Below are 25,640 nucleotides of genomic sequence, written 5' to 3' on the forward strand. Positions count from 1 at the left end.
GAAGTTGACTCTTTACCCTTCTCCCTTGCTCTACACTTTATATGTACATACTTTCTTAACCCCAAGATTTTTTTTGTGTCCTAATGGTGAGTAATGTGTCAAACCTTGCTGGGACAGGCCCACCATCTGGAATCACAGCCATATACCCAAACCTATGTGGTCCTGATGCAGAGAGCCTGTATCTGACAAAACGCATTGATGACAATGGAGCTGGGGAGCCCGAGCATTAACGTAACACAGGATCCCGGACCCCAATGCCTCAGCAAGATTGAGCTCCACTTCTGAATTCAATGGGCAGTTCAGCAGTGGACACCAATGATATATTGTTATGTTCAGAACTTGGGCAATGACCCAGGTCTTCTGGTATTTTGAATAGGTTATTGCCACTGATCAATTTGGCATTCACCAGCAAAATCCAAGCTATTATGACCTCTAAAACTATTTTGACATTCAATTTAAATTATCCGAAATCAAGGTTTAAAAAGTTAATGTGAAAACTTCAAAATTATTGTTAAATGCACAGAAATCTATTGAAAATCACTTGGATACTTTGAGATAGGAAGCAAGTGTAAGCATTGAAAATGGTATTATTTCTGAAGTTTAAATGAATTTGGTTTTAAACAGAGGGCAGCTAAATCACGTATTTAAAACTTACAATGTTTCATTTAAAATTAAAACCAAAGTTTTTTGTACTATACCTTTAAATTTGTCTGTCTCTTTGTCTCTGACTAGTCGAACACTCCTCACATTCAATTCTTTAAAAATGGCATCAATATCTCCTTGCACAGTATTGAAAGGTAGATTTCCTATATAAGCTGTATATGGGGGTTCTGTTGGTAATTCCTTCTGTTTTCTGGGACCACTAATTCGAGATCTAATGAAATAAAAAATCAGATCAAGCTTCAGGCTGGCCAGGTGATATTTATTCTGTACTCAAGTTCATCTTTCTATTTTTTAAGCAATTTAAAAAATGTGGAAAAGCCACCTTCAGTTTTATCAAATCTCCCAGAATCTTACAAAACAATTTACTTCTAATCACTCACATTTAGTTGACTATCTACCCAAAATTATACTCCATTATTAAAATTTGCTTTTAAGTCAACTATGAAATGTCTCTTATAGATATCTAAATATATATATTAAAGCAAAGAATTTGTGGGAAATCTAATTGTGGTCTTAGCTTCTTAGGGCAGTTATGCAGTGTCAGTGCTAAACCCTATGGGTTGCTTTGGGCAACATGACAATTTAAAGGTCTCACCAGTTGGTACTACACTGCCAAGCTATAAATACTTAACACAAATCTCTAGTTTACAATTTGCACTAACTTGAATTCAAAGGGAGGGTGCAATTCCAATATAAAGAAGGCAAAGAGAAGAGTGTTGTAGTAATTTTGGCTATTGTATTTATTTTAGTGGAAGCAAAGTATTATGGAGGATTTTTTCACCATTGCATCATGATTATTTATACATTTGGTTTCTGGAATATGGGCACAGTTGGCAAGTGCAGCAATTATTACTCATCCCAAATGAGTCATAGAGTCATACAACACAGTAACAGGCGCTGCGGCCCAGACTTTTGGTATTTGATGGTTCACGTCGACTTCTAAGTACCCAAATAAGTACACCATTTATCAGTATTTATTTTGTTGCCTTCTGTGTTTCGGATACAAGAGCTTGCCCAGATACATCAATGTAGTGAGAGGCATTTAGCTTTGTTTAGAGATATAACATGGAAACAGGTCCTTCAGCCACCAAGTCCAAGCCGACCGATCACCTGATCATGCTAGTTCTGTTATCCCACTTTTGCATTAACTCCTTACAAACTTGGGGCAATTTACAAGAGGCCAATTAACCTACAAACCCGCAAGTTTTTGGGATGTGGGAAGAAACCGAACACCTGGTGGAAACTCATACGGTCACAATGTGCAAACTACCCCCAGACAGCACCCAAGGTCAGGATTGAACCTGGATTTCTGGTGGTGTGAGGCAACAGCAGTACCAGCAACATCACTGTGCCGCTCTAGTACTTGTCTCCATCACCTACTCAGGCTGTGATTCTAACCATCCTCTCTGGTGAAAAAAATACTTCCGTAAATCCCTTCCAAATCTCTTATTGAAAACCTATTTAAGACGTGTCTGTTAAGTGCAAATGTTTCTTTCTGTCTATTCTATCTATGTCCCCCACAATTTTGTATGCATCTAAGCTTCCTCTGCACCATGATAAACAAGCTCCAGTCACTCCTCTTACCTTTACAACTCCATCCAGGCAATATCATGGTGAATCTCCCCTGCACCCACTCCAGTGCAGTAATGTCCTTCCTGTAGTGTGACAACCAAAACAATGCACATCTGTGGCCTAACCAATATTTGATACATTTGTGGCATAACCTCCCTACTCTTTAATGCAAGGCACCCATATGCCTTCTACATTTTATTTACATATACTGCCACCTTCAGATATTTTTGAACAATAACACTGAGGTTCCTCTGGTCCTCAATAGTCCCTTAGGTTTATATACCATCCTCTGTGTATAGACTATCCTTATTAGTCCTCCTAAAGTGTATCACCGTACACATATCAGGATTAAATTCTACCATTGCTTCATGCTCTACTTTTGTGGAAGAACTAGCAGGATAATATTACGATGTCACTGAGTAGGTGATGGAGACAAGTGGGCAAAATTAGAGCACGTGGTATTGGGGGTAGAGTATTGGCATGGATAGAGAATTGGTTGGCAAACAGGAAACAAAGAGTAGGAATAAACGGGTCCCTGTCAGAATAGCAGGCAGTGGCAAGTGGAGTGCCGCAAGGCTTGGTGCTGGGGCCGCAACTATTTACAATATATATTAATGATTTAGATGATGGAATTAAAAGTAACACTAATAAATTTGCAGATGACACAAAGCTGGGTGGCAGCGTGAACTGCGAAGAGGTTGCAAGAAGGTTGCAGGGAAGCCAATTCACTGGATGAATTTAAAAGAGAGTTAGATAGAGCTCTTGGGGATAGCGGAATCAAGGGGTATGGGGAGAAGGCAGGCACGGGTTACTGATTGTGGATGATCAGCCATGATCACAATGAATGGTGGTGCTGGCTCGAAGGGCCGAATGGCCTCCTCCTGCACCTATTTTCCATGTTTCTATGTTAATTATTTTACCCACTTAGAAAGATTTTTTTTAAAAACTAGAGCTTCTTCTTATGACTGATTCCGTTGAATAAAATTTATTCTTACAGGATTCATAGAAGCAGGATTGTAAAAATACAACTGTAATTTTTAATCCATGCACTTGGCTCAAGGGAATTTAGTTCTCCCAAAACCTTTTGACCAATTCTAAAATGAAAGATGCAGCAGCAAACATCGTAGCTGCACAATGTTCTATGCATCCCAGGTGGTTATTAGTCCAACTGCAGAACCTGAGTCTAGCAACAAATCTTGCTGCCAAAACCTGAACAAAACATAATTTAATTGTGATAGTTATATGTACAGCTTTTTCTATCCCAGAGTTCTGCAATGGAGAAGATACTAAGCACTATCGTATAGATTCAGTGACACTATGCAAAGTAATTATGTGAAACACTTCAAAGTCCATATGGTATTCATATTAATTCTGTTCTGTACTGGCGTTTATAGTTGCAACATCCAATGTGTAGATTAGGATGATAATTTCCTGACTTTTTATGAGCACCAATTTCCTGATGATATGAAGTTCCAAATAGCAGTACACCACAGAATAGATGAAACAATAAATATCATTACATGGATTGAGCGAAGAATTTATTTTGAAAGATCTCCATTTGGAGATTAATTTGTTGCATCTTTTATGAATTTGTTGTTGGTAGAAGCTCGGTCAGTAGTAAATCAGGTGCTGAAAGCCAAACAGAAAACATGTTCCTTTGGCGTAATAATTAGTCCTTCTTGGCATTTTGCGGACTGTTGTGGGAGTAGTCTGGATGATAAATTGCCATGTGTTTTGTAGATGGTACACACTATTATGCCTTACCGGGCTGGTGCAAAGGAGGGTTCAGAGTGGCAAATGTGATGTCAATCAAGTAAGCTACTTTCTCCTTATACAATGAGTTTCTTGAGCATTTATGAAGCTGTACACATCCAGGAAGATGCAGAGAATTTTATTGTACTCACGATGAGCACCTTGTGATGGATGATCAGGTGAATCACTTGCTGCAGGGTACCCAGTCTTTAACCTACTCTCATAACCTCCATATATATTTTGGTTGACCAGTTAATTGATAACGAATGGTGGCTTCTAAAATGTTGACAGTGGTTATTGGTAATGCCATTGAATGTCAAGAGTAAATGCTTAGTTTTTCTCTTGTTGGAGATCCGGCGATTTTTGGCATGAATGCTGCTGTCATTTATCAGTGTGTAACGCATGATGACTTGGTCTTGTTTACTGGTGCAGACAGCTTCATTTGTTGAGGAGATTTGAATGGAATAAAACATTGTGCAGTCATTATGCAGAAACAAGAAACTGCAGATGCTGGTTTACCAAAAAGGGCACAAAGTGCAAGAGTAACTTAGCGAGTCAGGAAGCATTGGGACCCTTCTACAGACTGAATATAGGGGGGGGGGGTGGGGGGTGGGGGGAAGAAAGCTGGAAGCAAGGAGATGCAGGACAAAGCATGACCAAGGCAAGGGGAGGGTCTAAGATGCAGATGGTTGGAACGAAGGCCAGAGATAAAAGCAGAAGATGTGAGACAGGATTGAAGAGTTGTGAATTGTGAAGCCAGAAGGGTGAAAGTAGGGGGAGTGAGAGGAGAGAAATAGGTGGTAGTCCAGGTAGAGCACAGGGGAGGAGATGGAGGGTGGGAGGGGGGTTGTTAGAGATTACCTAAAATTGGAGAATTCAATGCTCATACTGTTGGGTTATAAGCTGCCCAAGAAAATGATTTCATCCAATTTGCTGTGGCCTCACTCTGGCAATGAAGGAGGCTCAGGACAGAAATGTCTATGGGAATGGGAAGGGGAGTTAAAATGATTAGCTACTGGGAGATCCAGTAGGCCTTGGTGGACCGAGGGTAAATGTTCAGCGAAACGGTCAATCATATTGTCACGCTCGAAAGGATTCAGAAAAGATTTACAAGGATGTTGCCAGGACTAGAGGGTGTGAGCTATACGGAGAGGTTAAGTAGGCTGGGTCTCTATTCCATGGAGCGTAGGAGGATGAGGGGAGATCTTATAGAAGTATCCAAAATCATGAGAGGAATAGATCGGGTAGATGCACAGAGTCTTTTCCCAGAGTAGGGGAATCGAGGACCAGTGGACATAGGTTCAAAGTGAAAGGGAAAAGATTTAATAGGAATCCGAGGGGTAACTTTTTTACACTGAGGGTGGTGGATGCATGGAACAAGCTGCCAGAGGAGGTAGTTGAGGCTGCGACTATCCCATTGTTTAAGAAACAGTTGGACAGGTACATGGATAGGACAGGTTTGGAGGGTTATGGACCAAGCGCAGGCAAGTAGGACTAGGGTAGCTGCGACATTGTTGGTCGGTGTGGGTGAGCTAGGCCGACGGATATGTTTCCACACTGTATCATCTATGACTCTATTATTAACATTCCAATTTCTGACCCAATGATGGAAGGTCATTGAAGTAGCTGAAAATGGTTGGGCCTAAGATTTTGCCATGAGAAAATCCTACTGTGGTGTCCTAAAATGGAATAATTAATTTCCAACAACCACAACCATCTTCTTCCTGCATACCATAGGAGTGCTTTCCCCTTAATGCTCAATGACTTTAGTTTTACTAGCGGTTCTCTAGAACACATTCAATCAAATGCTGCTTTGATGCAGTCGCTTTTACCTCACCTGCAGAATAAAACTTCATTTCCATGTTCAGCCCAAAGTTGTCACAAGATCCCAGAGCCAAGTTGTTCCAGTCAAATGTCTACTTGGTATTCATAAGCCGGTTATTATTGATTAAATACTGTTGGATGGAACTATTGATGATGTCTTCCATTATTTTGCCGATTATTGAGAGTAGATTGCAGGGGAGAGGACAAACTACCAACGGAGGACAGTGTAAAGTCTCAGGTGCAACCCCACCAGGTTCAGGAACAGCACCATTCCTACAATCACCAGGTTCTTGAATCGACCTACACAATCCGTTGTGTCTAATTGTGTTTTTTCCGTAAGTTCATATTTTGCAGTCTCATAGAATTTATGTTTTTTTGTGATACCTGAGTCGACGTGGTCATGAGGCTGCTGCAAACCAGTTTTTAATTGTACCTGTGCCTCACAGTACATGTGCAGGTGAAAATAAACTCAATTTGTATGCCAGTACAATGACTGGTATAATTCACATTGTATAATTATCAGTCACAAAGCAATCACAACACAGAATGCAGTATTTATCTTTATTTTCTGACCATTATAGAAGACACCATCCTTAGATTATATTCCATTATTTAATTGACAGTAAGTTCATTAGTTAAATATGTAAATTGAGACATGTTAATAAAGCAAACCAAAGTAAAAAAGTATTTAGCAGATTAACTTATTCTGTCAGTAATTGATTGCTTATTGAAATAAACAGGAAAGCTGATTTTCCAAGATATACATAATTATTGCTGTACACGGGCTACAGTCTCGCAATAATGAAGAGTGGAACTTCTTATTTCACAATATTTGTGAACTATATTTCTTCGATTCATATACGTTTATACCACCTGACTGTCAAAAAAATTATTCAATGATAACTAACCATGATTTGCTATAGAAAGTCAATACCAAGCAAATTTTATGTGGAAAAATTAATTAAAAATGCAATATGTAGTTGAATCTGCATTTTTTAAATTTTCTCCTTAGATATATTTGATGGATAAATACAATTTTCAATTTATTTAATTGCTAATTAATATTTACAGGGCAAGGTAAGATTAAAATACAAATCAACTTTGATTTAATATTAAAACAGATTAACAGTTTAAAAGACATTCAAATCAACAATTTCACAAACGTGGGAGAATTACTTAAAAACGTTTTAATATTATAAATTTGAAGAAATGTACTTTCAAAATTCGTTCACCATATTTCATGAGGTGCTTTCTTACAAAGTTTCTTTTTGAGAGCACCAATGTAAAAACAAAGAGCAACTTGTAATGTTTAGAAAGTACAGTAAAACTCTGACAATTCGGCATTCGATTGTTCAGATATCCTGATGGTCTAGTGTCTGGCTCACTCCTTAGTTCAGATTATGAATGGGATACCGGAGAGTAAGGCCAGAGCTGGGCATCTAGGGGGTGACCCCAGCGAGAGCTGGACTGTACGCTGAGTCACATTGGGGTCCACAGCATCACGGGACGGGACCGTGGGTCGGTTTGCAGTTGGGATCGAGAGTGCTTGTACATTCTCTGCTCCTTTTATTTATTGCTCCCTAAAATTTGTTACACTAGCATGTAAAATCTTTACAAAATAAAAAGAAAGTATGTTTGGATATTATTTGGAATAATATCCAATAATGTAACACTTTGCTGGTCTGGGACCCCAAAATCAAACAATGCCAGATTGTCAGAGTTTTACTGTACTTGCATGTACACCATAATCATACACAGGTGAACGAAATCTTAAGGATCACGACATTAGTAACCATTAATGTTTATTATAACAATTGTCCATATCTTTAAACACAAAAATACTCAAAAGGATAGAAATAGTGGTAGGATACCTTACTTGTCCCATGTTTCTATCCAAATTTGCTCTGCGTTGCTAGTTTATTTATTGGCTGCCTGCACAAACACTGTAAATGTCAATAATTTGTGTCACAGTATAACACTTCGTTTTTGCACCATGTTCATCAAGATCAATAATTTTGATTTAATCCACATGTGGTCGTTGAATCTAATTTTTTATTGCAGATGAGTAGTCCTTCAGTTTTCTCCAATGGAGTTCCCCACCTTAAGGTGTGCCAACTGAATTCAAATGTTGCAGGAATTCAAAATTCTGATTATAGGCAATATGGTTCAAACATAAAATTGGATTTTGCAGGTAAATCATTTAACGAACAATATGCAGAGGAAAATAAAAATCAATTGGTTTAAGATCCACCTGCAATTTAAGAAAGACTAAGTCCCATCTCAACAGAGATGCTGCCTGTCCTGCTGAGTTACTCCAGCATTTTGTGCCTACATTCTATTTAAACCAGTACCTGCAGTTTTTTTCCTACTCAACAGAGATGCTTATTGTTTAACTGTTTACAATTATTGCATTTTTTTCTACTTTAGAATAGCTCCTCACCTGTTTCTAACAAATATTGAAAATGTGCCCAGGTCATGCAACTGCTAAATTATTTCTTTCCAAATGATTTTCCTTAGATTTTTTAAAATTCACAATATAAAGTTATAATTGGAATATATTACTCGAATATACCTCACATCACTTGAATCTGATTGAGGGGTTCAAACTACATAATGTTAGTGTAAAGCAAACTAAATAATTTAATCTTTTAAACACTCAGCAGGTTTTGGCATTTCTTTGGATTCGAGAACATGGTTTTGCAGAAAGATTTGTTTTTCAATTATCTGCTAGACAATCTCTCCTTCTCATCACTCCAAAAAACATTGATCAAGTCCAGATGATTCATGATAAAAAAAAGGGGATAACAAAATGCATCTCACTGCTTATAATGAGATAAAATCCTTTTGATGTAATAATGCTGGCAATTCTGCAGAAAATGACATGAGAAAGCACTCTTCCTAGAAGATAATATATCCCAGCTGGTCCTGAGGAACTAATATGTCAGCAGATGCATACCGAAGCATTTAATCCTGCATAGTAATCTATTTAATTTAATTCTGATCTGTTCTTTATTAATTTGCAAAATGTTTAACATAACTAATTAATAAAGAACAGACTTTGCTCTTAAAATCTCAATTCCAATCTATCACTGCTGATTCTCATTCACGTTTAGTATTAGATGTTGGTCACTCAAGACTTCCTGAACAATTTATATGAACAAAGATCATACAATAGGCAGATAGCCCAGACAGCAACTAAAGCTTTTCCAAAAAATGAAACCATCAATACATAGAATTGATTTCATAAATTCACAACTTTCTGGGTGAAAATGTTCCTTCTCACCTCAGTTTTAATACACTTAACTATCTGTTTCTAGTCCTTACATTTGAAAGGGTACTCCTTGATAGTGGTGTGAGAAAAGCAGGAGAGAGTTATTAGAATATCCTCAAAAGCTGAAACAATAATATCTTCCAGAAACGAGCACACACAGGAACCACAAAAAATGAATGATGCTTATTCATATATCTAGTCTTAATCATTTTTACAATAAAGATTAAAAAATACAGAATATGCCACAACAAAATAGGGAAGGAAGAAGAAAATCTGGATTAGATTCTACTTCTGAAACATTCTGTTGTCCATACATTTCTTTTCATATTTATTTCATGTGGTGAGTATCGTGGCTCAAAAATACTTCCCCTATTCAATGTTTAGCAAAAACATTTGTGAGCAGAATCCTACTGATACTAATACACTCACAGCGGCAGATTTGACTAAAATTAACAAAAATAAAAATACTCCATGCATGATTCCCTTTCGAAGTGAGAAAAGAAACTGTCAGCAAGCTTGTTTTCAGTTGTTGTAAATCCTTGTTAGAAATAGTACCAATTAATGTGATTCCTAAAATAAGGTGTTCTAGGACAGAATTGATAAACTCTCGAGTGCTTCGTGTTCGAATCAGATCCACAAAAATAATTTCTGGCAAAGATATGAGACATTGCTGAGAGTAAAGTATATTTTGGAAGAAACATGGCAGCCCAATTATCAAGCCTAACGTTTTAAAATGTGACAATTTTAGTATAATTGGATGTTTCAATAAGAATAATAGGCATTTTTATCTTAAATTTCAACACCATTTTTAAACTGCTGTATAACAACTATGAAGAACTCCCAATGCTATCTATAATTCACTGTATCCATTCAAAGTAATTCTCTCAATATAATAAATATTATTCACTTTGGTGACCAGCAAAGAATAGTAACTGGAGATCTATTAAAAAGATGTCATAATTTAGAGCCTCTATACACACCAGGTGCACCAAGCACCAACACCCTAAATCCCATACCCAATTACTCTTTATAACGGCATTCTCAGTCATTCGCTCTGAAGGATAGTGAAGTAAGGGTAAATGGGTAAGTGAAAAATGTGATGTGCTTTAATACCCTTTAAATCAGCAACCACAGAAACATTGTAGAACTTGCAAAAGTTAACTCTTTTGAGGTCATGTTGATACTGCAATGGAGAAAATAAGCATGCTCCACTGAGTGTAAAGCACAATTTTATTCGGAAATAAATATTTTCCTCACTTAAGGAGGGATGTATATCACAATCTGAGGAACACTCAGCCAGAAATTGTAGATTTCCTTAAATTTAAAATTGTAATCCTTAATGTTTCAACTTGAAAAATGAGCTCTCAAATGAATGTCATTAAACTGGGCTTCAGCAAGAACAGAAGTGAAAATCGCCATCCATTTACAAAGCTATGTATTCTGTTTGTTTGGGCAGGCAAGGAACATTATAGAGATTGACAAAGTGACAGAAAGTGCTGGAGTAACTCAGCAGGTCAGGCAGCATCTCTGGAGAACATGGATAGGCGGCGTTTCGGGTCGACTCCAGTCTGAAGACGGGTCCCGATCCGAAACGTTGCCTATCCATGTTCTCCAGAGATGCTGCCTGTCCTGCTGAGTTACTCCAACACTTTGTGTCCTTTTGTGTATTAACCATCATCTGCAGATCTTTATTTCTATATTACAGAGCCGAGAGTCAAACCTAAAATAATGCTGCAAAGCAGCATACAAGAGCAAACAAAGTCTAATCCTGCGATGGACACAAAATGCTGGAGTAACTCAGCAGGACAGGCAGCATCTCTGGAGAGAAGGAATGGGGGACGTTTCGGGTCGAGACCCTTCTTCAGATATTGGTGGGGGGTGAAGGATGTATTTAGTGTCTGGGGTTGTTGAGTGAGATGTGGACAGACCTGACAGATGATGAAAGAATGGGTCGACTGGGACTGGAATTTAGAAGGATGAGAGGGGATCTGATAGAAACATATAAAACTCTTAAAGGATTGGACAGGCAAGATGCAGGAAAAATGTTCCTGATGTTGGGGTGAGTCCAGAACCAGGGGTCACAGTTTAAGAATAAGGGGTAGACCATTTAGGACTGAGATTAGGAAAAACTTCTTCACCCAGAGAGTTGTGAATCTGTGGAATTCTCTGCCTCAGAAGGCAATTCTCTGCCTCAGAAGGCAGTGGAGGCCAATTCACTGGATGTTTTCAAGAGGGAGTTAGATTTTGCTCTTTGGGCTAAAGGAATCAAGGGATAGGCGGGGGACCAGCATTCTGGCAGGCAGGTTTGCCACTGCTACACGGGTGGGTTTAAACTAAATAGTGGGGTGGGGGGGGAGACAAATTGGAAAACAAGGATGAAGTTAAAGGGAAAGAGAGTATAGGAAAAGTTAAGAAAGACGCCAGAATTAACGGAACAGAAAGCTCACGAAGGGATTGGAGAGTATGGCCAAGTGAAATAGGAATCGACGTGAAAGATGAGGTGAGTAATGGATGTAAAGTATTATATATAAATGCATGAAGTATAAGAAGTAAAGTTGGTGAGCTTGAGGCTCAGTTGGAGATTGGTAGATATGACTGTGGGGATTACAGAGACATGGCTGCAGGAGGATCGGGACTGGGAACTGAATATTCAGGGTTATATGTCCTATAGAAAGGACAGGCAGGTGGGCAGAGGAGGTGGAGTAGCTCTGTTGGTGAGGGATGAAATTCAGTCCCTTGCGAAGGGTGACAGAAGGACTGACAATGTAGAGTCCCTGTGGATAGAATTGAGAAATTGTAAAGGTAAGAAGACACTAATGGGAGTTATCTACAGGCCCCCAAACAGTAGCCTGAATATAGGGTGCAAGTTGCAGCAGGAGTTAAAATTGGCATGCAACAGTAATGCCACTGTGGTTATGGGAGATTTCAATATGCAGGTAGACTGGGAAAATCAGGTTGGTTCTGGACCCCAAGAAAGAGAGTGCCTCCATGATGGATTCTTAGAGCAGCTTGATTTCTGGATTTAGTGTTGTCTAATGAACCAGATTTAATAAGGGAACCCAAGGTAAAGGAACCGCTAGGAGGTAGTGACCATAAGATGATGTTTTAATCTACAATTTGAGAGGGAGAAGGTTAAATCAGGTGTCAGTGTTGCAGTTGATCAAAGGGGACTATGAAGGCATAAGAGACGAGCTACCAAGGTCAACTGGAAAAGGATCTTAGCGGGAATGACGGTGGAACATCAATGGCAGGAATTTCTGGGCATAATCCAGAAGATGCAGGATCATTTCATTCCAAAGAGGAAGAAAGATTCCAAGGGGAATAAGAGGCAAATGTGGCTGACAAGGGAAGTTAGGGATGGAATAAAACTAAAAAAGGTGTATAACATAGCAAAGAGTAGCGGGAAGCCAGAGGATTGGGAAACTTTCAAAGGACAACAGAAGGTAACAAAAGGGCAATACGGGGTGAAAAGATAAAGTACGAGGGTAAGCTGGCCAAGAATATAAAGATAGTAAAAGCTTCTTTAGGTATGTTAAGAGAAAAAGATTAGTACAGACAAATGCGGATCCCTTGAAGGTAGAAACAAGTAAAATTATTACGGGGAACAAGAAAATGACAGAAGAGTTGAACAGGTACTTTGTTTGTGTCTGCCTGAGTGAAGACAGAACCAATCTCCCAGATGTACTAGAGGACAGAGGATCTAGGGAGACAGAGGAACTGAAAGAAATTTGCATTAGGCGAGAAATAGTATTGGGTAGACTGATGGGACTGAAGGCTGAAAAAATCCCCAAGGCCTGATGGTCTGCATCCCAGGGTGCTCAAGGAGGTGGCTCTAGAAATCGTGGACGCATTGCTGATCATTTTCCAATGTTCTATAGATTCAGGATCAGTTCCTGTGGATTGGAGGGTAGCTAAATTGTTATCCCACTTTCCAAGAAAGGAGCGAGAGAGAAAACGGGCAGTTATAGACCAGTTGGCCTGACATCGGTGGTGGGGAAGATGCTGGAGTCAATTATTAAAGAATAACGGTGCATTTGGATAGCAGTAAAATAATTTCACCCAGAGAGTTGTGAATTTGTGGAATTCTCTGCCACAGAAGGCAGTAGAGGCCACTTCACTGGATGAATTTAAAAGAGAGTTGGATAGAGTTGGGGATAGCGGAATCAATGGATATGGGGAGGGAGAAGGCAGGCACGGGTTACTGATAGTGGGTGATCAGCCATGATCACAATGAATGGCGGTGCTGGCTCGAAGGGCCGAATGACCTCCTCCTGCACCTTTTTCCCACTATGTTATGTGAGTTGCACGTTTAAGCCCATCCAGCTTCAGCGCGAGTCCTGTGCGACCCTCGGCTCTGGGGCCGCGACCCCACTGCTGAGCCTTCGCCCCTCGCCCCGGCCATGAACCCAGCGAACCGACCGACGGCCGCCTCAGATGGGACCCGCCGCCCTCCGTGAACCTTTTCCCACCGGAGCTGGCCCCCGTACCTACCCCCGGCCTCCCCCGAAGCTGCTGTATTGTTGCTGCCGCTCATCGTAACTGTCGAAATCCGCCATGTCCTGCTGCTCAGACAGACAAGACCCCGGCGCCATGGCAACCGGGCTGCCCCGCACCGCCTCCGTCAGGCCGGCATCCCCCCAGGTTCATCCACGCAGGTGACCTCCTTCCCACGGAATAGTCTCTGCTCAGTGCCCCCCACCCCCTCCAGGACTACAACGTGTTTTAGATTTAAAACCTATTTTAGTGCTTTCAATCCATTTCATTCTTCATGACATTTCACTGTACAGTTAGCATGTAGCTTGAAATCGATATTGCAATAATTTTGCACAGTAATATAGACTTAGAGAGAAAAAAAAAGATTCCTGCTAGTGGCAATTGTGCTGAAAATCAAAACGTGGCAGAGGTTGGTTGGAAATTTTAAAATAAAACGGGGAACGCTCAGGTTTAGTGGAAAAGGAAACCACTCAGCTGGACAGGCAGCTTTAGTGGAAAGTAAATAGAGTTAAAGTTTGAGGGTCGGGACCCTTCATCAGAAGATGCTGATCTACCACCAGAAGACCGGTGTTCCGTCCTCTCATGTTCCCTGGACCAGGGTAGAAGCAGATTGACTGGTCGGGTTTGCCACAAATTGCTGCATGATGTGTTGTGTAAATTGGCAGGCAGGCAGGCAGGCGGGATTTTTACACACAGTGTGACTACGGCAAATAGACATTTATCAGAATCAAAATCCCGTGCAAATCTATACAAACATTATTAGAGTTTGTTTTGTAAACTTTGGTGAAGCAGAGATCAGGCGGTTTTCCGGGCAGCGCTCGGGTGGTGACCTCTCTCGAGGACCCGGTGGCAGCATGTTGGTGGAGCAGAGGCCGAGCATGGCTCCGGCACCGACACCGGCTCCGGCTCCGGCTCGCACAAAGCTCACCCACTCCGGGGGAGTTCTGCAGAAAAACCGAGAGTTCCTCGACTTCTTCTGGGACATCGCCAAGCCCGAGCAGGAAATACGTCTAATGGCGATCAGCGGGCTGCTCGAGTACCTGAGGAGCAGCGAGGTGAGTGCGGCTTTGCCTTGGGACTAGGGGGAGGACTGGGTGGGCACGGGGAATGTCTGAAAGGTGATCACCCGGCTGCTCGAGTACCTGAAGTCAAAGAGCAGCGACTTTGGGCAGGTGGAGGGACTGGACATGGGGCTGGCTTCCTGCCCGGGAGAAGTGTGCGAGTCTGGCTTGGATCGACCGTGTGATGGAAGTGATCAGGGCCCAGAGAGTATGCAGCAGCGAGTGCTATACTTCATCGTCATGGCGTAGCTGATATAACTAACCCAAGTGTAACTGATAATTTATTGTATTTGTTGTGTTGCGTTAATCTGCTTGTAAAGTTGTACCAAGCAAAAATTCAATTGTTCCATTCCAATGTCAATGACAATTGAATGATCTTGACTTTTGACCTCGGGTCAACCCTCCAGAACTGGTCACCAGTTCTCTGCCCCCCCCCCCCCCCCCCCCCTCCCCTGATCTAGATACTGGCCATCTTCTATGTGTCCCCAAACTCTAACTTCGCTGATTCAGACTTGAGGCTTTGCCTCATTGCATCCACCTACAGAGTTGGATCTTCCTGTCTGGCTACAGACTCCGCAAACCTGATTCAGCCTCTCCATCCCATATCAGATATTATACATTTGAGTCAAGTTTCTGCTTCAGGGCTGAGATTTGAGGGGAGATGGCTGGTTTAAAGAGATGAGAGGGAGTGGATGGAGAATAGGTTGAACCATGTGGGGGGGAGGGTGAAGATGAAGAGAGAGAGAGGGTGGAAGGTGATGCGGAGATAACAAAAGACTGTAGATCATGGAATCTGATAAGATTTGATCCTCCCACCCAGACCTGGCTCCATCTACCCATTACTCCCCCCTCATCTGGAGCCACTTCTCACTTGCCTGTTCCTGCCTCACCCTTCCCTGGCACCTCTTCATACTGGCTCTCCCTTCTACATTCTTAGTCCTGATGTAGGGTCTCAACCTGATATGCTGACCAGTCATGTCTCCCCTTAGCTTACTTCTCTCCCTGTTGTATCTCTCAATCCTCAGTATCTGGACCATCTCTTCTTTCTCCTCCTGCTTCCAGACTCGAATCTTGTGGGATCCTGACACGTATATGGAATGCTTATTCTGCTATTTCTCAGAATCCAGCCGTTTCATCCTTGGATTGAGTCTATCGCCTACCAAGATATGGACAATTGCCCACAACCTCACTTGACCGTTTGATTTGTTTTTCTGCATCAATCATTTATACATCTACATTTTATTTTTCCTTCGTGAATCAGTCTTTACATTCATCCAATTCTTGTGTAATTGTCAGGTGCATTTAATAATGATCTTTGGACACCTTAAGCTATGGACTATTTGTTGACCCAAGGACAACACGGTGGCGTAAAGGTAGAGCCATTGTCTAGCAGCGCCAGAGACCCGGGTTCGATCCTGACTGGGTGCTTGTCTGTACGGAGTTTGCACGTTCCCCCTGTGACCTGCGTGGGTTTTTCCTGAGATCTTCTGTTTCCTCCCACACTTCAAAGACGTACAGCTTTGTAGGTTAATTGGCTTGGTATAAATGTAAAATTGTCACGTGTATGTGTAGGGTAGTGTTGATGTGTGGGGATTGCTGGTAGGTACGGACTCGGGTGGGCTGAAGGGCCTATTTCCGTGCTGTGTCTATAAACTAAACCAAACTAAACTACTAATTTGGAATAATACTTGGCTCTTTTTGCAGGGTGACGACCTTGAATATACTATCCAACGACTTATTGAGGGCCTGGCAGCAACTCGTGAAACAGCTCGTCCTGGCTTCAGTTTGGCCCTGGCACAGGTTAGACACTGCTTGATGCAGGGAATGGGCAGAGGATAACACTAAGCCGAACTGGATTTTGATCAGTCTTATCCTATGTGCATGCGATGCTGCTGAGAACACAATTTTCAGTGTACATGTACCTCGCCATACTTGTGCATATAATAATCAACTGCACTTGACTTGATTCTGCTCTTAGAGGTTGGAGACTAAATTACAGTACAATAAATTCTCATTAAGGTCCTTCCTGTATTTTATTTCTCACTTATTTTCAAAGTTAACAGCATTGAGATGGGAAAATTTGTAATGAGGAATAAGGATATGACAGATTCATTACACTATTATTAGGCATATTTCTTCAGAGAAGAACATACACAAAACCAGCTAGATATACAAGAATCAGATGTTTAATGGGAATGAAGGAATTAGTCAAAAAATAGTATTGGAGAAGTTGGTGAGCTTGAAACCTAATCAATCCAGAACCTGGTGATCTACATCCCAGAGTTTGAAACTCTGGAGGTTTGGAGATAGTGGGTGCACCGGTTATCATCTTTGAAAAGATTGAGCAGAATCAACGTGCCTGAAAGGAAAATCTGCTGTAGTTATTTGAGAATGTAACAAGTGGAAAAGATGAAGAGGGACCAATGGGTATAGTGTATTTGGATGTGGTGTGTTTGGATTTTGGGAAAGCCTTTGATAAGGTCAACAAGCAAAGAGTGGGAATACAGTGATCCTTTTGTTAAATCGTGAGTCCACTGCGCCGTATAAATGTTCAAAAGGACATAGGTGTGCTTGTTCACAGGTTATTGAAGGCCAACATCAGGTGCAGCAAATAATTAGGAATGGAAATTAGTAAGTGTTTATTACAGAGAATTTGAATATTTTCTCAGATTTCATATACTATAAGAGGCATTCAGCCCATCACACCTGCAGAGGCTCCCTGAGCAATTCTATCAGTTTTTCCCCCTACCAATTTTACTATCCTCTCGTGTGTGCCATCCTATGCCACTGTGTATATGGATTGACACAGTAAAGCCACTGCCTCACAGTACCAATTGCATGGGTTCAATACCTCCCTCAGGTGTTGTCTGCATGAAGTTTGCAGTTCTCTCTGACTTCATGGGTTTCCCCACAGGTGCTCCAGTTTTCTCCTACATCACAAAAGTGTGCTCGTTGGTACGTTGATTGTCGACTATAAGTTGCCTCTGGTGTTTCGGTGTGTCGGTGAGTGGTGGAATCAAGAGGGAGTTGATGAGAATGTGGGGAAATAAAATAAATAGGGATTAATGTAGGAGTAGTTTAAAATGGGTAATTGATGGTCAGTGCAGACTCTGAACAAAAGGACTGGTTTCCATTCTGTATGATTCTCCTACCACCACCTACATTAGACAAGTTTCACTGGCCACTTATCAATCAGCATTTCATTGCCCGACATTAGACGGGTTTCACAGGCCACTTATCAATCAACATTTCATTGGGATGCAGGGGAAAACAGAAACAACTGAGGAAACCCAGGGAGAATATGCCAATTCCACATGGATAATGTCCGAGATTAAGAACAAACCCAGTTTGAAGGAGTTGCGAGCGGTAGCACTCCCTGCAGCACCACTGTACTGTTCTGGGGATAGGGAAGTCTTATTGCAATTGTCTGCACCTGGAGTTTGGTCTCCTTACCACGTGCAGGCAGAGCAGATTAGTTTAACTTGGCATGGACATTGGGGGTCGAATGGCCTGTTCCTCTGCTTTGCTGTTCTAAGTTTTGTGTAAGGGTGTACTTGCCATGAAGTGCAGTGCTGACTGACTGGATTTAGGGATGAAGAGTTTGTATAATGAAGAGAAATTGAGATGATTAGGTTTATTTTTCCCAACGTTTAGAAGAATGAGAACTCCTTGAAATTAACAACACTCTTTCAGGACATGGCAAGCCAGAAATGGGCAAGTTGCTTCCCTTGACTAATGTGTCAAGGAGCAGGGTGCAGTCTCAGAAAGAAAGGGTGCCCTATTTAGGGCTGAATTGAGGGAAAATTCTTCACTCAGAGGGTGGAGCATCTTTGGGATTTTCAATCCTCAAGGATTGCTGAGCTTCTGGGGATGGATGATTTACTGTGCAATAACAGAATCAATGGATGGTGCGGAATGACACCGAGGTAGAAGATCAGCCATGATCTTAACAAATGGTGGAGCAGGCCTGAAGGGCTGCATGGTCAACTCCTGCTCCTATCTCTTCTGTTATGGCTGAGTAGTTAGATCTGCTGCTACTCAACTGATTCATCAGCAGAGCACAGCTTGAACTGTCCCTTTTTTTGATGCCTCAACCTCTATTTTGTTCTTGTTAAGCTCTCCTTAAACCTGCATCTTTGGCTTGAGCTTTTATTTGCCTGATTTAATTTCCACCTTTCTAGCTTCTTGTCAATGATGTGTTTATATAGAACACTTAAGGCATTTAATCCTATGGAAAGCTAAATCAGTAATGATTGCAGGAAGAAGCTGTAATGACTTTGGGGACATTCTTAGCATTCGGTTAATAGCCCATCCTGGGATTGGGTTAGGATTTAAGATAGACACAAAATGCTGAAGCAACCCAGCGGGACAGACAGCATCTCTGAAGCGAAAGAATGGGTGATGTTTTGGGTCAAGACCCTTCTTCAGACTCCTGGTTGAAATAGTTAATTACCAGTAGTATACCTGGTAGAACAAGGTATGCTGCAGCTCAGTAGAAATAACTCTGTTGAAATGGTGGTTGTTGCCCACTATTTGCATTCTTCTGCCATTGATGCCCTATATGAAACCTGATTGGTTTTTTTAACATTCTGATTTATCTTTAACAGGTCCTGCAATGCATTGAGACGATCCCTCTACGGACTATTCTGGAGCAGATCAAAAAGAAACATAATCTAACGATAACCAAGAAGGTGTGTGGTTGAAGAGAATAGAGCACAATTTTAAGTATTGTGACAGTTAATTGAGTATAGAAGTCTTCATGTAATGTGTAATTTCTGCTACATTTAAAACAGTGTAAAACTTGGGTGTTATCATTTTCTCTGCAATCAAGTATAAGAAAGCAGAGATCATTGTCACATTATTAGGCAGACAGATATTAGATATGTAAAGTAGGATATCTTTTAGGAGAAGTAAAAGAAGGGTAATTTTAAAGCGGTGATTGGTAGGTTCTTGTTTAGTAAGGGTGTTACTAAGGTTATGGTAAGAAAGCAGGGGAATGGGCTTGATAGGGAAAAATAGATCAGCCATGATCGAGTGGTTGAGCAGGCACGAAATGCCGAATGGCTTAATTCTATTCTTTATGGTCTAAGAACTTGTGGATTGATCCCAAATAAATATCATTGAATAATGAATCATGAGGATTCAGACTGCAGTAAAACATTGAAAATCTTTTTCCAACATTTGTCATCTGGCTGACTCACTAAGTTCTCATCACCTGGAAACCATCTATCTGCTAACATGTAAGGTCAATCTACTACAGGGACAGTGAGTCGGGTGTGTTACCAGAGTTGGAAAAACTGAGCTTTTGGAATATGGGTAGGTTTCAGGCAGAACTGGGATCTAGAGTGCTTGTATTTTTCAGTTTGTTGAATGAAACTCACCGGGTTCTGTTTCCTGGGATCCCTTTAGGCTTGGAGGTGCTCAGTTTCCTACTCCCTTTAAACTCGCCTGGTTCATTTAAAAAAATATTATACTACTGCAATAATATGTTTTAAATACAGATGAAATATGTGTATCAAGGATACTATCAAAAATATCCTTGGTCCAAAAAATCCACTAGTCCACACCAAAGCCTTGAGGGTACCTGATTTTCAGAATTTTACTGTAACACATCTTTCAATGAGGGAGGACAGTGGTAAAGCTGCGGAATGGCTGGGAGGTAGGGAGAGCCATCTTGAGTACTGTGTGCAGTTTTGGTCTCCAAATTTGAGGAAGGACATTCTTGCTATTGAGGGTGTGCAGCGTAGGTTCACTGGGTTAATTCCCGGAATTGCGGGACTGTCATTGTTGAAAGACTGGAGTGGCTAGGCTTGTATACACTGGAATTTAGAAGGATGAGAGGGGATCTTATCAAAACATATAAGATTATTAAGGGGTTGGACACGTTAGAGGCAGGATACATGTTCCCAATGTTGGGGGAGTCCAGAACCAGGGGCCACAGTTTAAGAATAAGGGGTAGACCATTTAGAACGGAGATGAGGAAAAACTTTTTCAGTCAGAGAGTTGTAAATCTGTGGAATTCATTGCCTCAGAAAGCAGTGGAGGCCAATTCTCTGAATGCATTCAAGAGAGAGCTAGATAGAGCTCTTAAGGATGGTGGAGTCAGGGGGTATGGGGAGAAGGCAGGAACGGGGTACTGATTGAGAATGATCAGCCATGATCATATTGAATGGTGATGCTGGCTTGAAGGGCCTACTCCTGCACCTATTGTCTATTGTCTGTTGATCTATTCAATGATTCAATGGACTGTTAGTGGAATGCAATGTCCAATGCAATGTCCAATTTGACTTGCCTTGCTTGGGGAAGGTATAAACATTCAGAGCGACAATGAGAGGCTATAATAGAAAGCATATTTGAGAGAAATTGGACCTTTCATTGTGGCTGAACAGTGAGCTTATCTAGTAAAAGTTATCAGAAATTGTAGGACTTTGGTATGTTGAATCCTGAAAATATTTCTGGCCAGTGAGCTGATGATTAGAGGAGAATATTTATTTAGGTTTGGGTTTAAAGTTTATTATTGTCAATTAATACAATGGAGTATTTATAAATAAGCGTTTCCATCATCAACAACTTTCATTAATATTAGTGAAATGTTTTAGCCATGACGAGGAAGGGTAGACAGTGAGAAACATTTTATCTTCGGAGGGGTGTATAGAACAGGAGGGCATAGTTTTAAGCCTATAGGTTGGAGATTTTGAGAAAGCTAAAAACATTAAGGAGTGAAATAAGTATTTGAAAAGTCATACAAAGGTGGCTATGGACCGATTGATCCAAAATGGGTCTTCTATAGCTAGACACCCGATGGCCAGCAAATATACTATTTCTTGTTATCGTGTCTGCTGATAAAACAATTGAATACCAGCAGTGAATGCAGAATGTAAAGTGAAGCAGATAAATAAAACTCCATGCATGCTAAAGGAAGGGAATTGAGCAGGTAACTCCTCCAGGGAACTGGTACAGATCAGATGGCTGCTGTGCCCTCTTCCAGTGTCGCAACATAATGTGGTTGTAAGTTTGGGTTGCAGTTGTTACATTTGTAAAACCTTCTTTGCTCCATCAACAGAACATTGTAACAGATCCTTTGAGAAGTGCCCAATGCAATTCCAGCAATTTTGCAGAGAACTACTGCAGTGTTAAGCTTCCAACCGTTATCTGTCCTTGGTAGACAGCAAGTGAAGGGAGCAGAAAGGGAAATATACAAAACACAATTTACCCTGAACTAAACAACATGCCATTACACCACTGGGTTAACTCAAATGTGTTTTCTTATTCTAGAAATTCATCAGAAACGCTGTGTTTGGAAACTTCTTTGGTGTCTTGGCACTTTCACAATCTGGAAGACTAATAAAGGTAACTACAACCTCTAAATGCATCTGGAAAAAAAAAGAATATCAGTTGGTTTATGTATGAATGATACAGCTTGAGGGAGGTAGCACAACGATCTTTGGGAAAATATAAGGTGGAAAAAAACTAGAGCATTAATAGTGGAAGATATCACTTACCCAAATAATAATCCGATTCAATCAGTGTAATATGTTGTCGAGGGCACAGAAATCGTAAAGTGCATTCAGGAGATCTTTGGGCAATATCTAGCAAGCTCAAACTGATTAAATGGGTTGTGAAGGGAGTAGTGCAATTCTGTATTTAGATTTGGGAAACAGCTGAGCAGGTAGTAGGAATGTTATTGCAACGTGTACCTAGATAAAATATAAAGCTTTGTTTGCGTGCTATTCAATTAAAGTATACTATGCATGAGTACAAGTAAAAGAATGGAATGGTTGTAAGTTTACCCTCTTCTGGAACAGCAAGCAGACCATCGCCACAGTTCAGCCTATCCTCGACTTAAATGCATATTTCTCTTTCGTAGACTTCTGACTTACTCAAGTTTTGCATACTTTCACCAAACAACTTCCCAAACAAGTGTTTATAAAAATTTATGGTGAAGTGGTGTCCAATTATGGCAGTCTGGTTAAATGAGTGATGTTGCTTTTATTTGGGGATTATTAAGATATATGTTAGTTTTTTGTATTTAATTCGTTTGTGGAAAACAATATTTTTTATAAATTGTTGCCAGGAGCCAGACATTCTTTTGGAGTCAATCCAACTGCTGCAAAGCCTTAATAAATACAGGCAATACCTCCGGGATCTGCCAGCAAAATCTATTGTGGACATCCTATCAGAGGTAAGGTTTTGGATTAGACTAGTTAAATGTGTTTCTAAATTCCATATCTGTTAAATATTTTTGGTACACATGGCCTCATAAGTTAGTCAGAGAGCCATACAGAGCACTGGTTTCATCATAATTAAGTTGAATGAATATTTGGAGAAATTTACTGGCTTAATAGATTGGCAAAAGGGCTTGGAATTTGTCTGTATGAAATTGTAGAAGCAATGTACTGAGGATATTTAAGAGATCATTGGCGAGAATAAAACAATGCAGAATTGAAGTTTTACTTTTATGATATGTGTTGGGAGATGTGAGACTGAGAGACCGCTATCATTTGGGAGTGTGACAAGTGGTATTCTCCAAACATGCTATTGTGACTGCAAGGTTCGTTAATATTGTCCATAATCTTTTAAAAATTCACACTATGTCACTTGTAATGTCCTTGAAAGTGATAATGAGCCTCCTCAAACCACGGCAATCCTACTGGTGAAGGTACACCAATGGTACTGTTGAGTCGAGAATTCTAGGTTGTCAAACCAGTGACATAGAATGGACAATTCCATGCCGTTATTTTGTGGGACTTGGAATAGACCTCGTAGGTAGCAGTGTTTACTGTTGACCTCCAGATGTTGCAGGTGCTCTTGAGAGACCCTTTGGGGAGTTGGGGAGTTACTGTGTTATGGTACATACTGTAACCTTGATGTTGAAGAGATTAAATATTTACCAGCATCTGCAGTTATTTTCTTATACTATATAAATATTTAAAGTGTTGGATGGGTGCCAATCATGTATACTATTTTGTCGGGGATGGTTTGAAAGATCTTGAATGTTGTTGGATCTCACTCATCCAGGCAAGTACATTTCTGATAGTTTTGTTGAGAGTCAGACAATAGACAATAGATGCAGGAGTAGGCCATTCAGCCCTCCGAGCCAGCGCAGCCATTCAATGTGATCACGGCTGATCATCCACAATCAGTACCCTGCTCCTGCCCTCTCCCCATTCCCCCTGACTCCGCTATCATTAAGAGCTCTATCTAACTCTCTCTTGAAAGCATCCAGAGAATTGGCCTCCACTGCCTTCTGAGGCAGAGAATTCCACAGATTTACAACTCTCTGAGTGAAAAAGTTTTTCCTTATCTAAATGGCGTACCCCTTATTCTTAAATTGTGGCCCCTGGTTCTGGACTCCCCCAACATTGGGAACATGTTTCCTGCCTCTAGCGTGTCCAATTCCTTAATAATCTTATATGTTTCAATAAGGTCCCCTCTCATCCTTCTAAATTCCAGTGTAAACAAGCCCAGTCGCTCCAGTCTTGCAACATACGATAGTCCCGCCATTCCGGGAATTAACCTAGTGAACCTATGCTGCACTCCCTCAATAGCAAGAATGTCCTTCCTCAAATTTGAAGACCAAAACTGCACACAGTACTCCAGGTGTGGTCTCACTGAGGCCCTGTACAACAGCAGAAGGACCTCTTTGCTTCTATACTCAACTCCTCTTGTCATGAAGGCCAACATGCCATTAACTTTCTTCACTGCCTGCTGTACCTGCATGTTTACTTTCAGTGACTGATGAGTTCGGAGGTGAGTCACCGTAAAGTCATCTTCTGACCTGCTCTACCATAAGCATTGATTTTTATGGTCTAATTAGCTTGTTGATCAATGCTGTTCTGTCTCCTCCATGTTTACGATGGGCTGATCAGTGAGGGGAAGAGAAGGCTGAACATCGAGGGTAGTTGGTTAGATTCCCATGTTGAGAACGTCATTGCCAAGCATTTATGTAGTGCTGATCTTACTCATCATTGAACAGCCTGCGCCTCATTGTTGTTGCTTCATTATCTGGAAAGGTGAGAACAGAATGCAACGCATTGCAATCATCAGCATATGTTTGCATAATGATGGAGTGAAGGACATTGTTCATGGACTAGAACACTCCCCTGGGTAGTGACATTTCAAATGGATGATATGCTTCTCCATAGGCAGGCGCAAAAAACTGGAGTAACTCAGAAGCATCTCTGGAGAAAAGGAATAGAGTTACTCCAGCCTTTTGTGTCTGTCTTCAGTTTAAGCCAGCATCTGCAGTTCTTCCCTACACATGTGTTTCTCCATGTTCACAATACACTGACTGAAGCATAGTTTAGACATTTGAACTATAAGAGAGACTGGAGTAACTCAGCGGGTCAGGCAGCATCCCCGGAGAACATGGATAGATGACGTTTCAAGTCGGGATCCTTTCTCAGACTATAAGAGAACAACTATAAGAGAGTTGATTGATGTGGGGAGAGAGCAAGAAAGTGGTGTTAAGAATCAGAATGGTTCACCAGTGATCTGATTGAATGACGAAGCAGGCTGAAGGGGCCAATTGCTTACTGTTCTGGTTCTGTTCTTTATGAACAGGAGGCAAAGTAATTTATGGCAGTGAGATCTAGAAATGTAAAATAAAAATGGGCACAGCTTAAGTCATTGAGATTAACAGCAGCAAATGAGGTTTAATGCGAGATCGGCAACTTTTGATTTGAGGAAAACAATAACATTTTCTTAAAGGTCCAGGATTTGGAGTTAAGAATGAATAATGATATTTGGGAATACAACATGCAGAGAAGCATTGAGAATTGTATGGGGCTTCATGAAGGCTATTGCAATGATGGCCTTTATTTTTCGTGGTGTGCATGTATTCATTTTGGGAACCTAGAAAAAGATTTATTGGCCTCAGCAACTAGACTGTGCACATTTACAGGGCTCAAAAGATTAAATTTGTTTTGTTACTGCTTGGAATTCAGAATGATGAGTGATATAATTGTAATATTCAAAATGATAAAGACTGTAGGAAGTCTGCC

At 40.8% G+C, this 25,640-nt stretch overlaps 2 protein-coding genes across 2 annotated transcripts in view; one reads left to right on the forward strand and one right to left on the reverse strand.

Annotated features, from left to right (window-relative positions):
• The window catches only part of eif4h (eukaryotic translation initiation factor 4h), a 31,296-nt gene extending 17,658 nt beyond the window's left edge, over nt 1-13,638 (reverse strand). The window contains exons 1-3 of the mRNA XM_078422174.1: nt 13,574-13,638; nt 10,658-10,680; nt 699-863 (exon numbers count right to left, since the gene is read on the reverse strand). Coding sequence (XP_078278300.1) covers nt 699-863; nt 10,658-10,680; nt 13,574-13,638 — 253 coding nt within the window. The remainder of the gene's footprint in view (nt 1-698; nt 864-10,657; nt 10,681-13,573) is intronic.
• Nucleotides 13,639-14,388: 750 nt separating this feature from the next.
• Nucleotides 14,389-25,640, forward strand: part of mybbp1a (MYB binding protein (P160) 1a) — a 69,458-nt gene continuing 58,206 nt past the window's right edge. Inside the window, 5 exon segments of the mRNA XM_078422172.1 lie at nt 14,389-14,631; nt 16,342-16,437; nt 19,245-19,328; nt 21,913-21,987; nt 22,712-22,819. Of these exon segments, the coding sequence (XP_078278298.1) occupies nt 14,431-14,631; nt 16,342-16,437; nt 19,245-19,328; nt 21,913-21,987; nt 22,712-22,819 (564 nt within the window). The 5' untranslated portion in view covers nt 14,389-14,430.

The sequence above is a fragment of the Rhinoraja longicauda genome, chromosome 26, assembly GCF_053455715.1.
Source record: "Rhinoraja longicauda isolate Sanriku21f chromosome 26, sRhiLon1.1, whole genome shotgun sequence".
Classification (NCBI taxonomy): domain Eukaryota; kingdom Metazoa; phylum Chordata; class Chondrichthyes; order Rajiformes; family Arhynchobatidae; genus Rhinoraja; species Rhinoraja longicauda.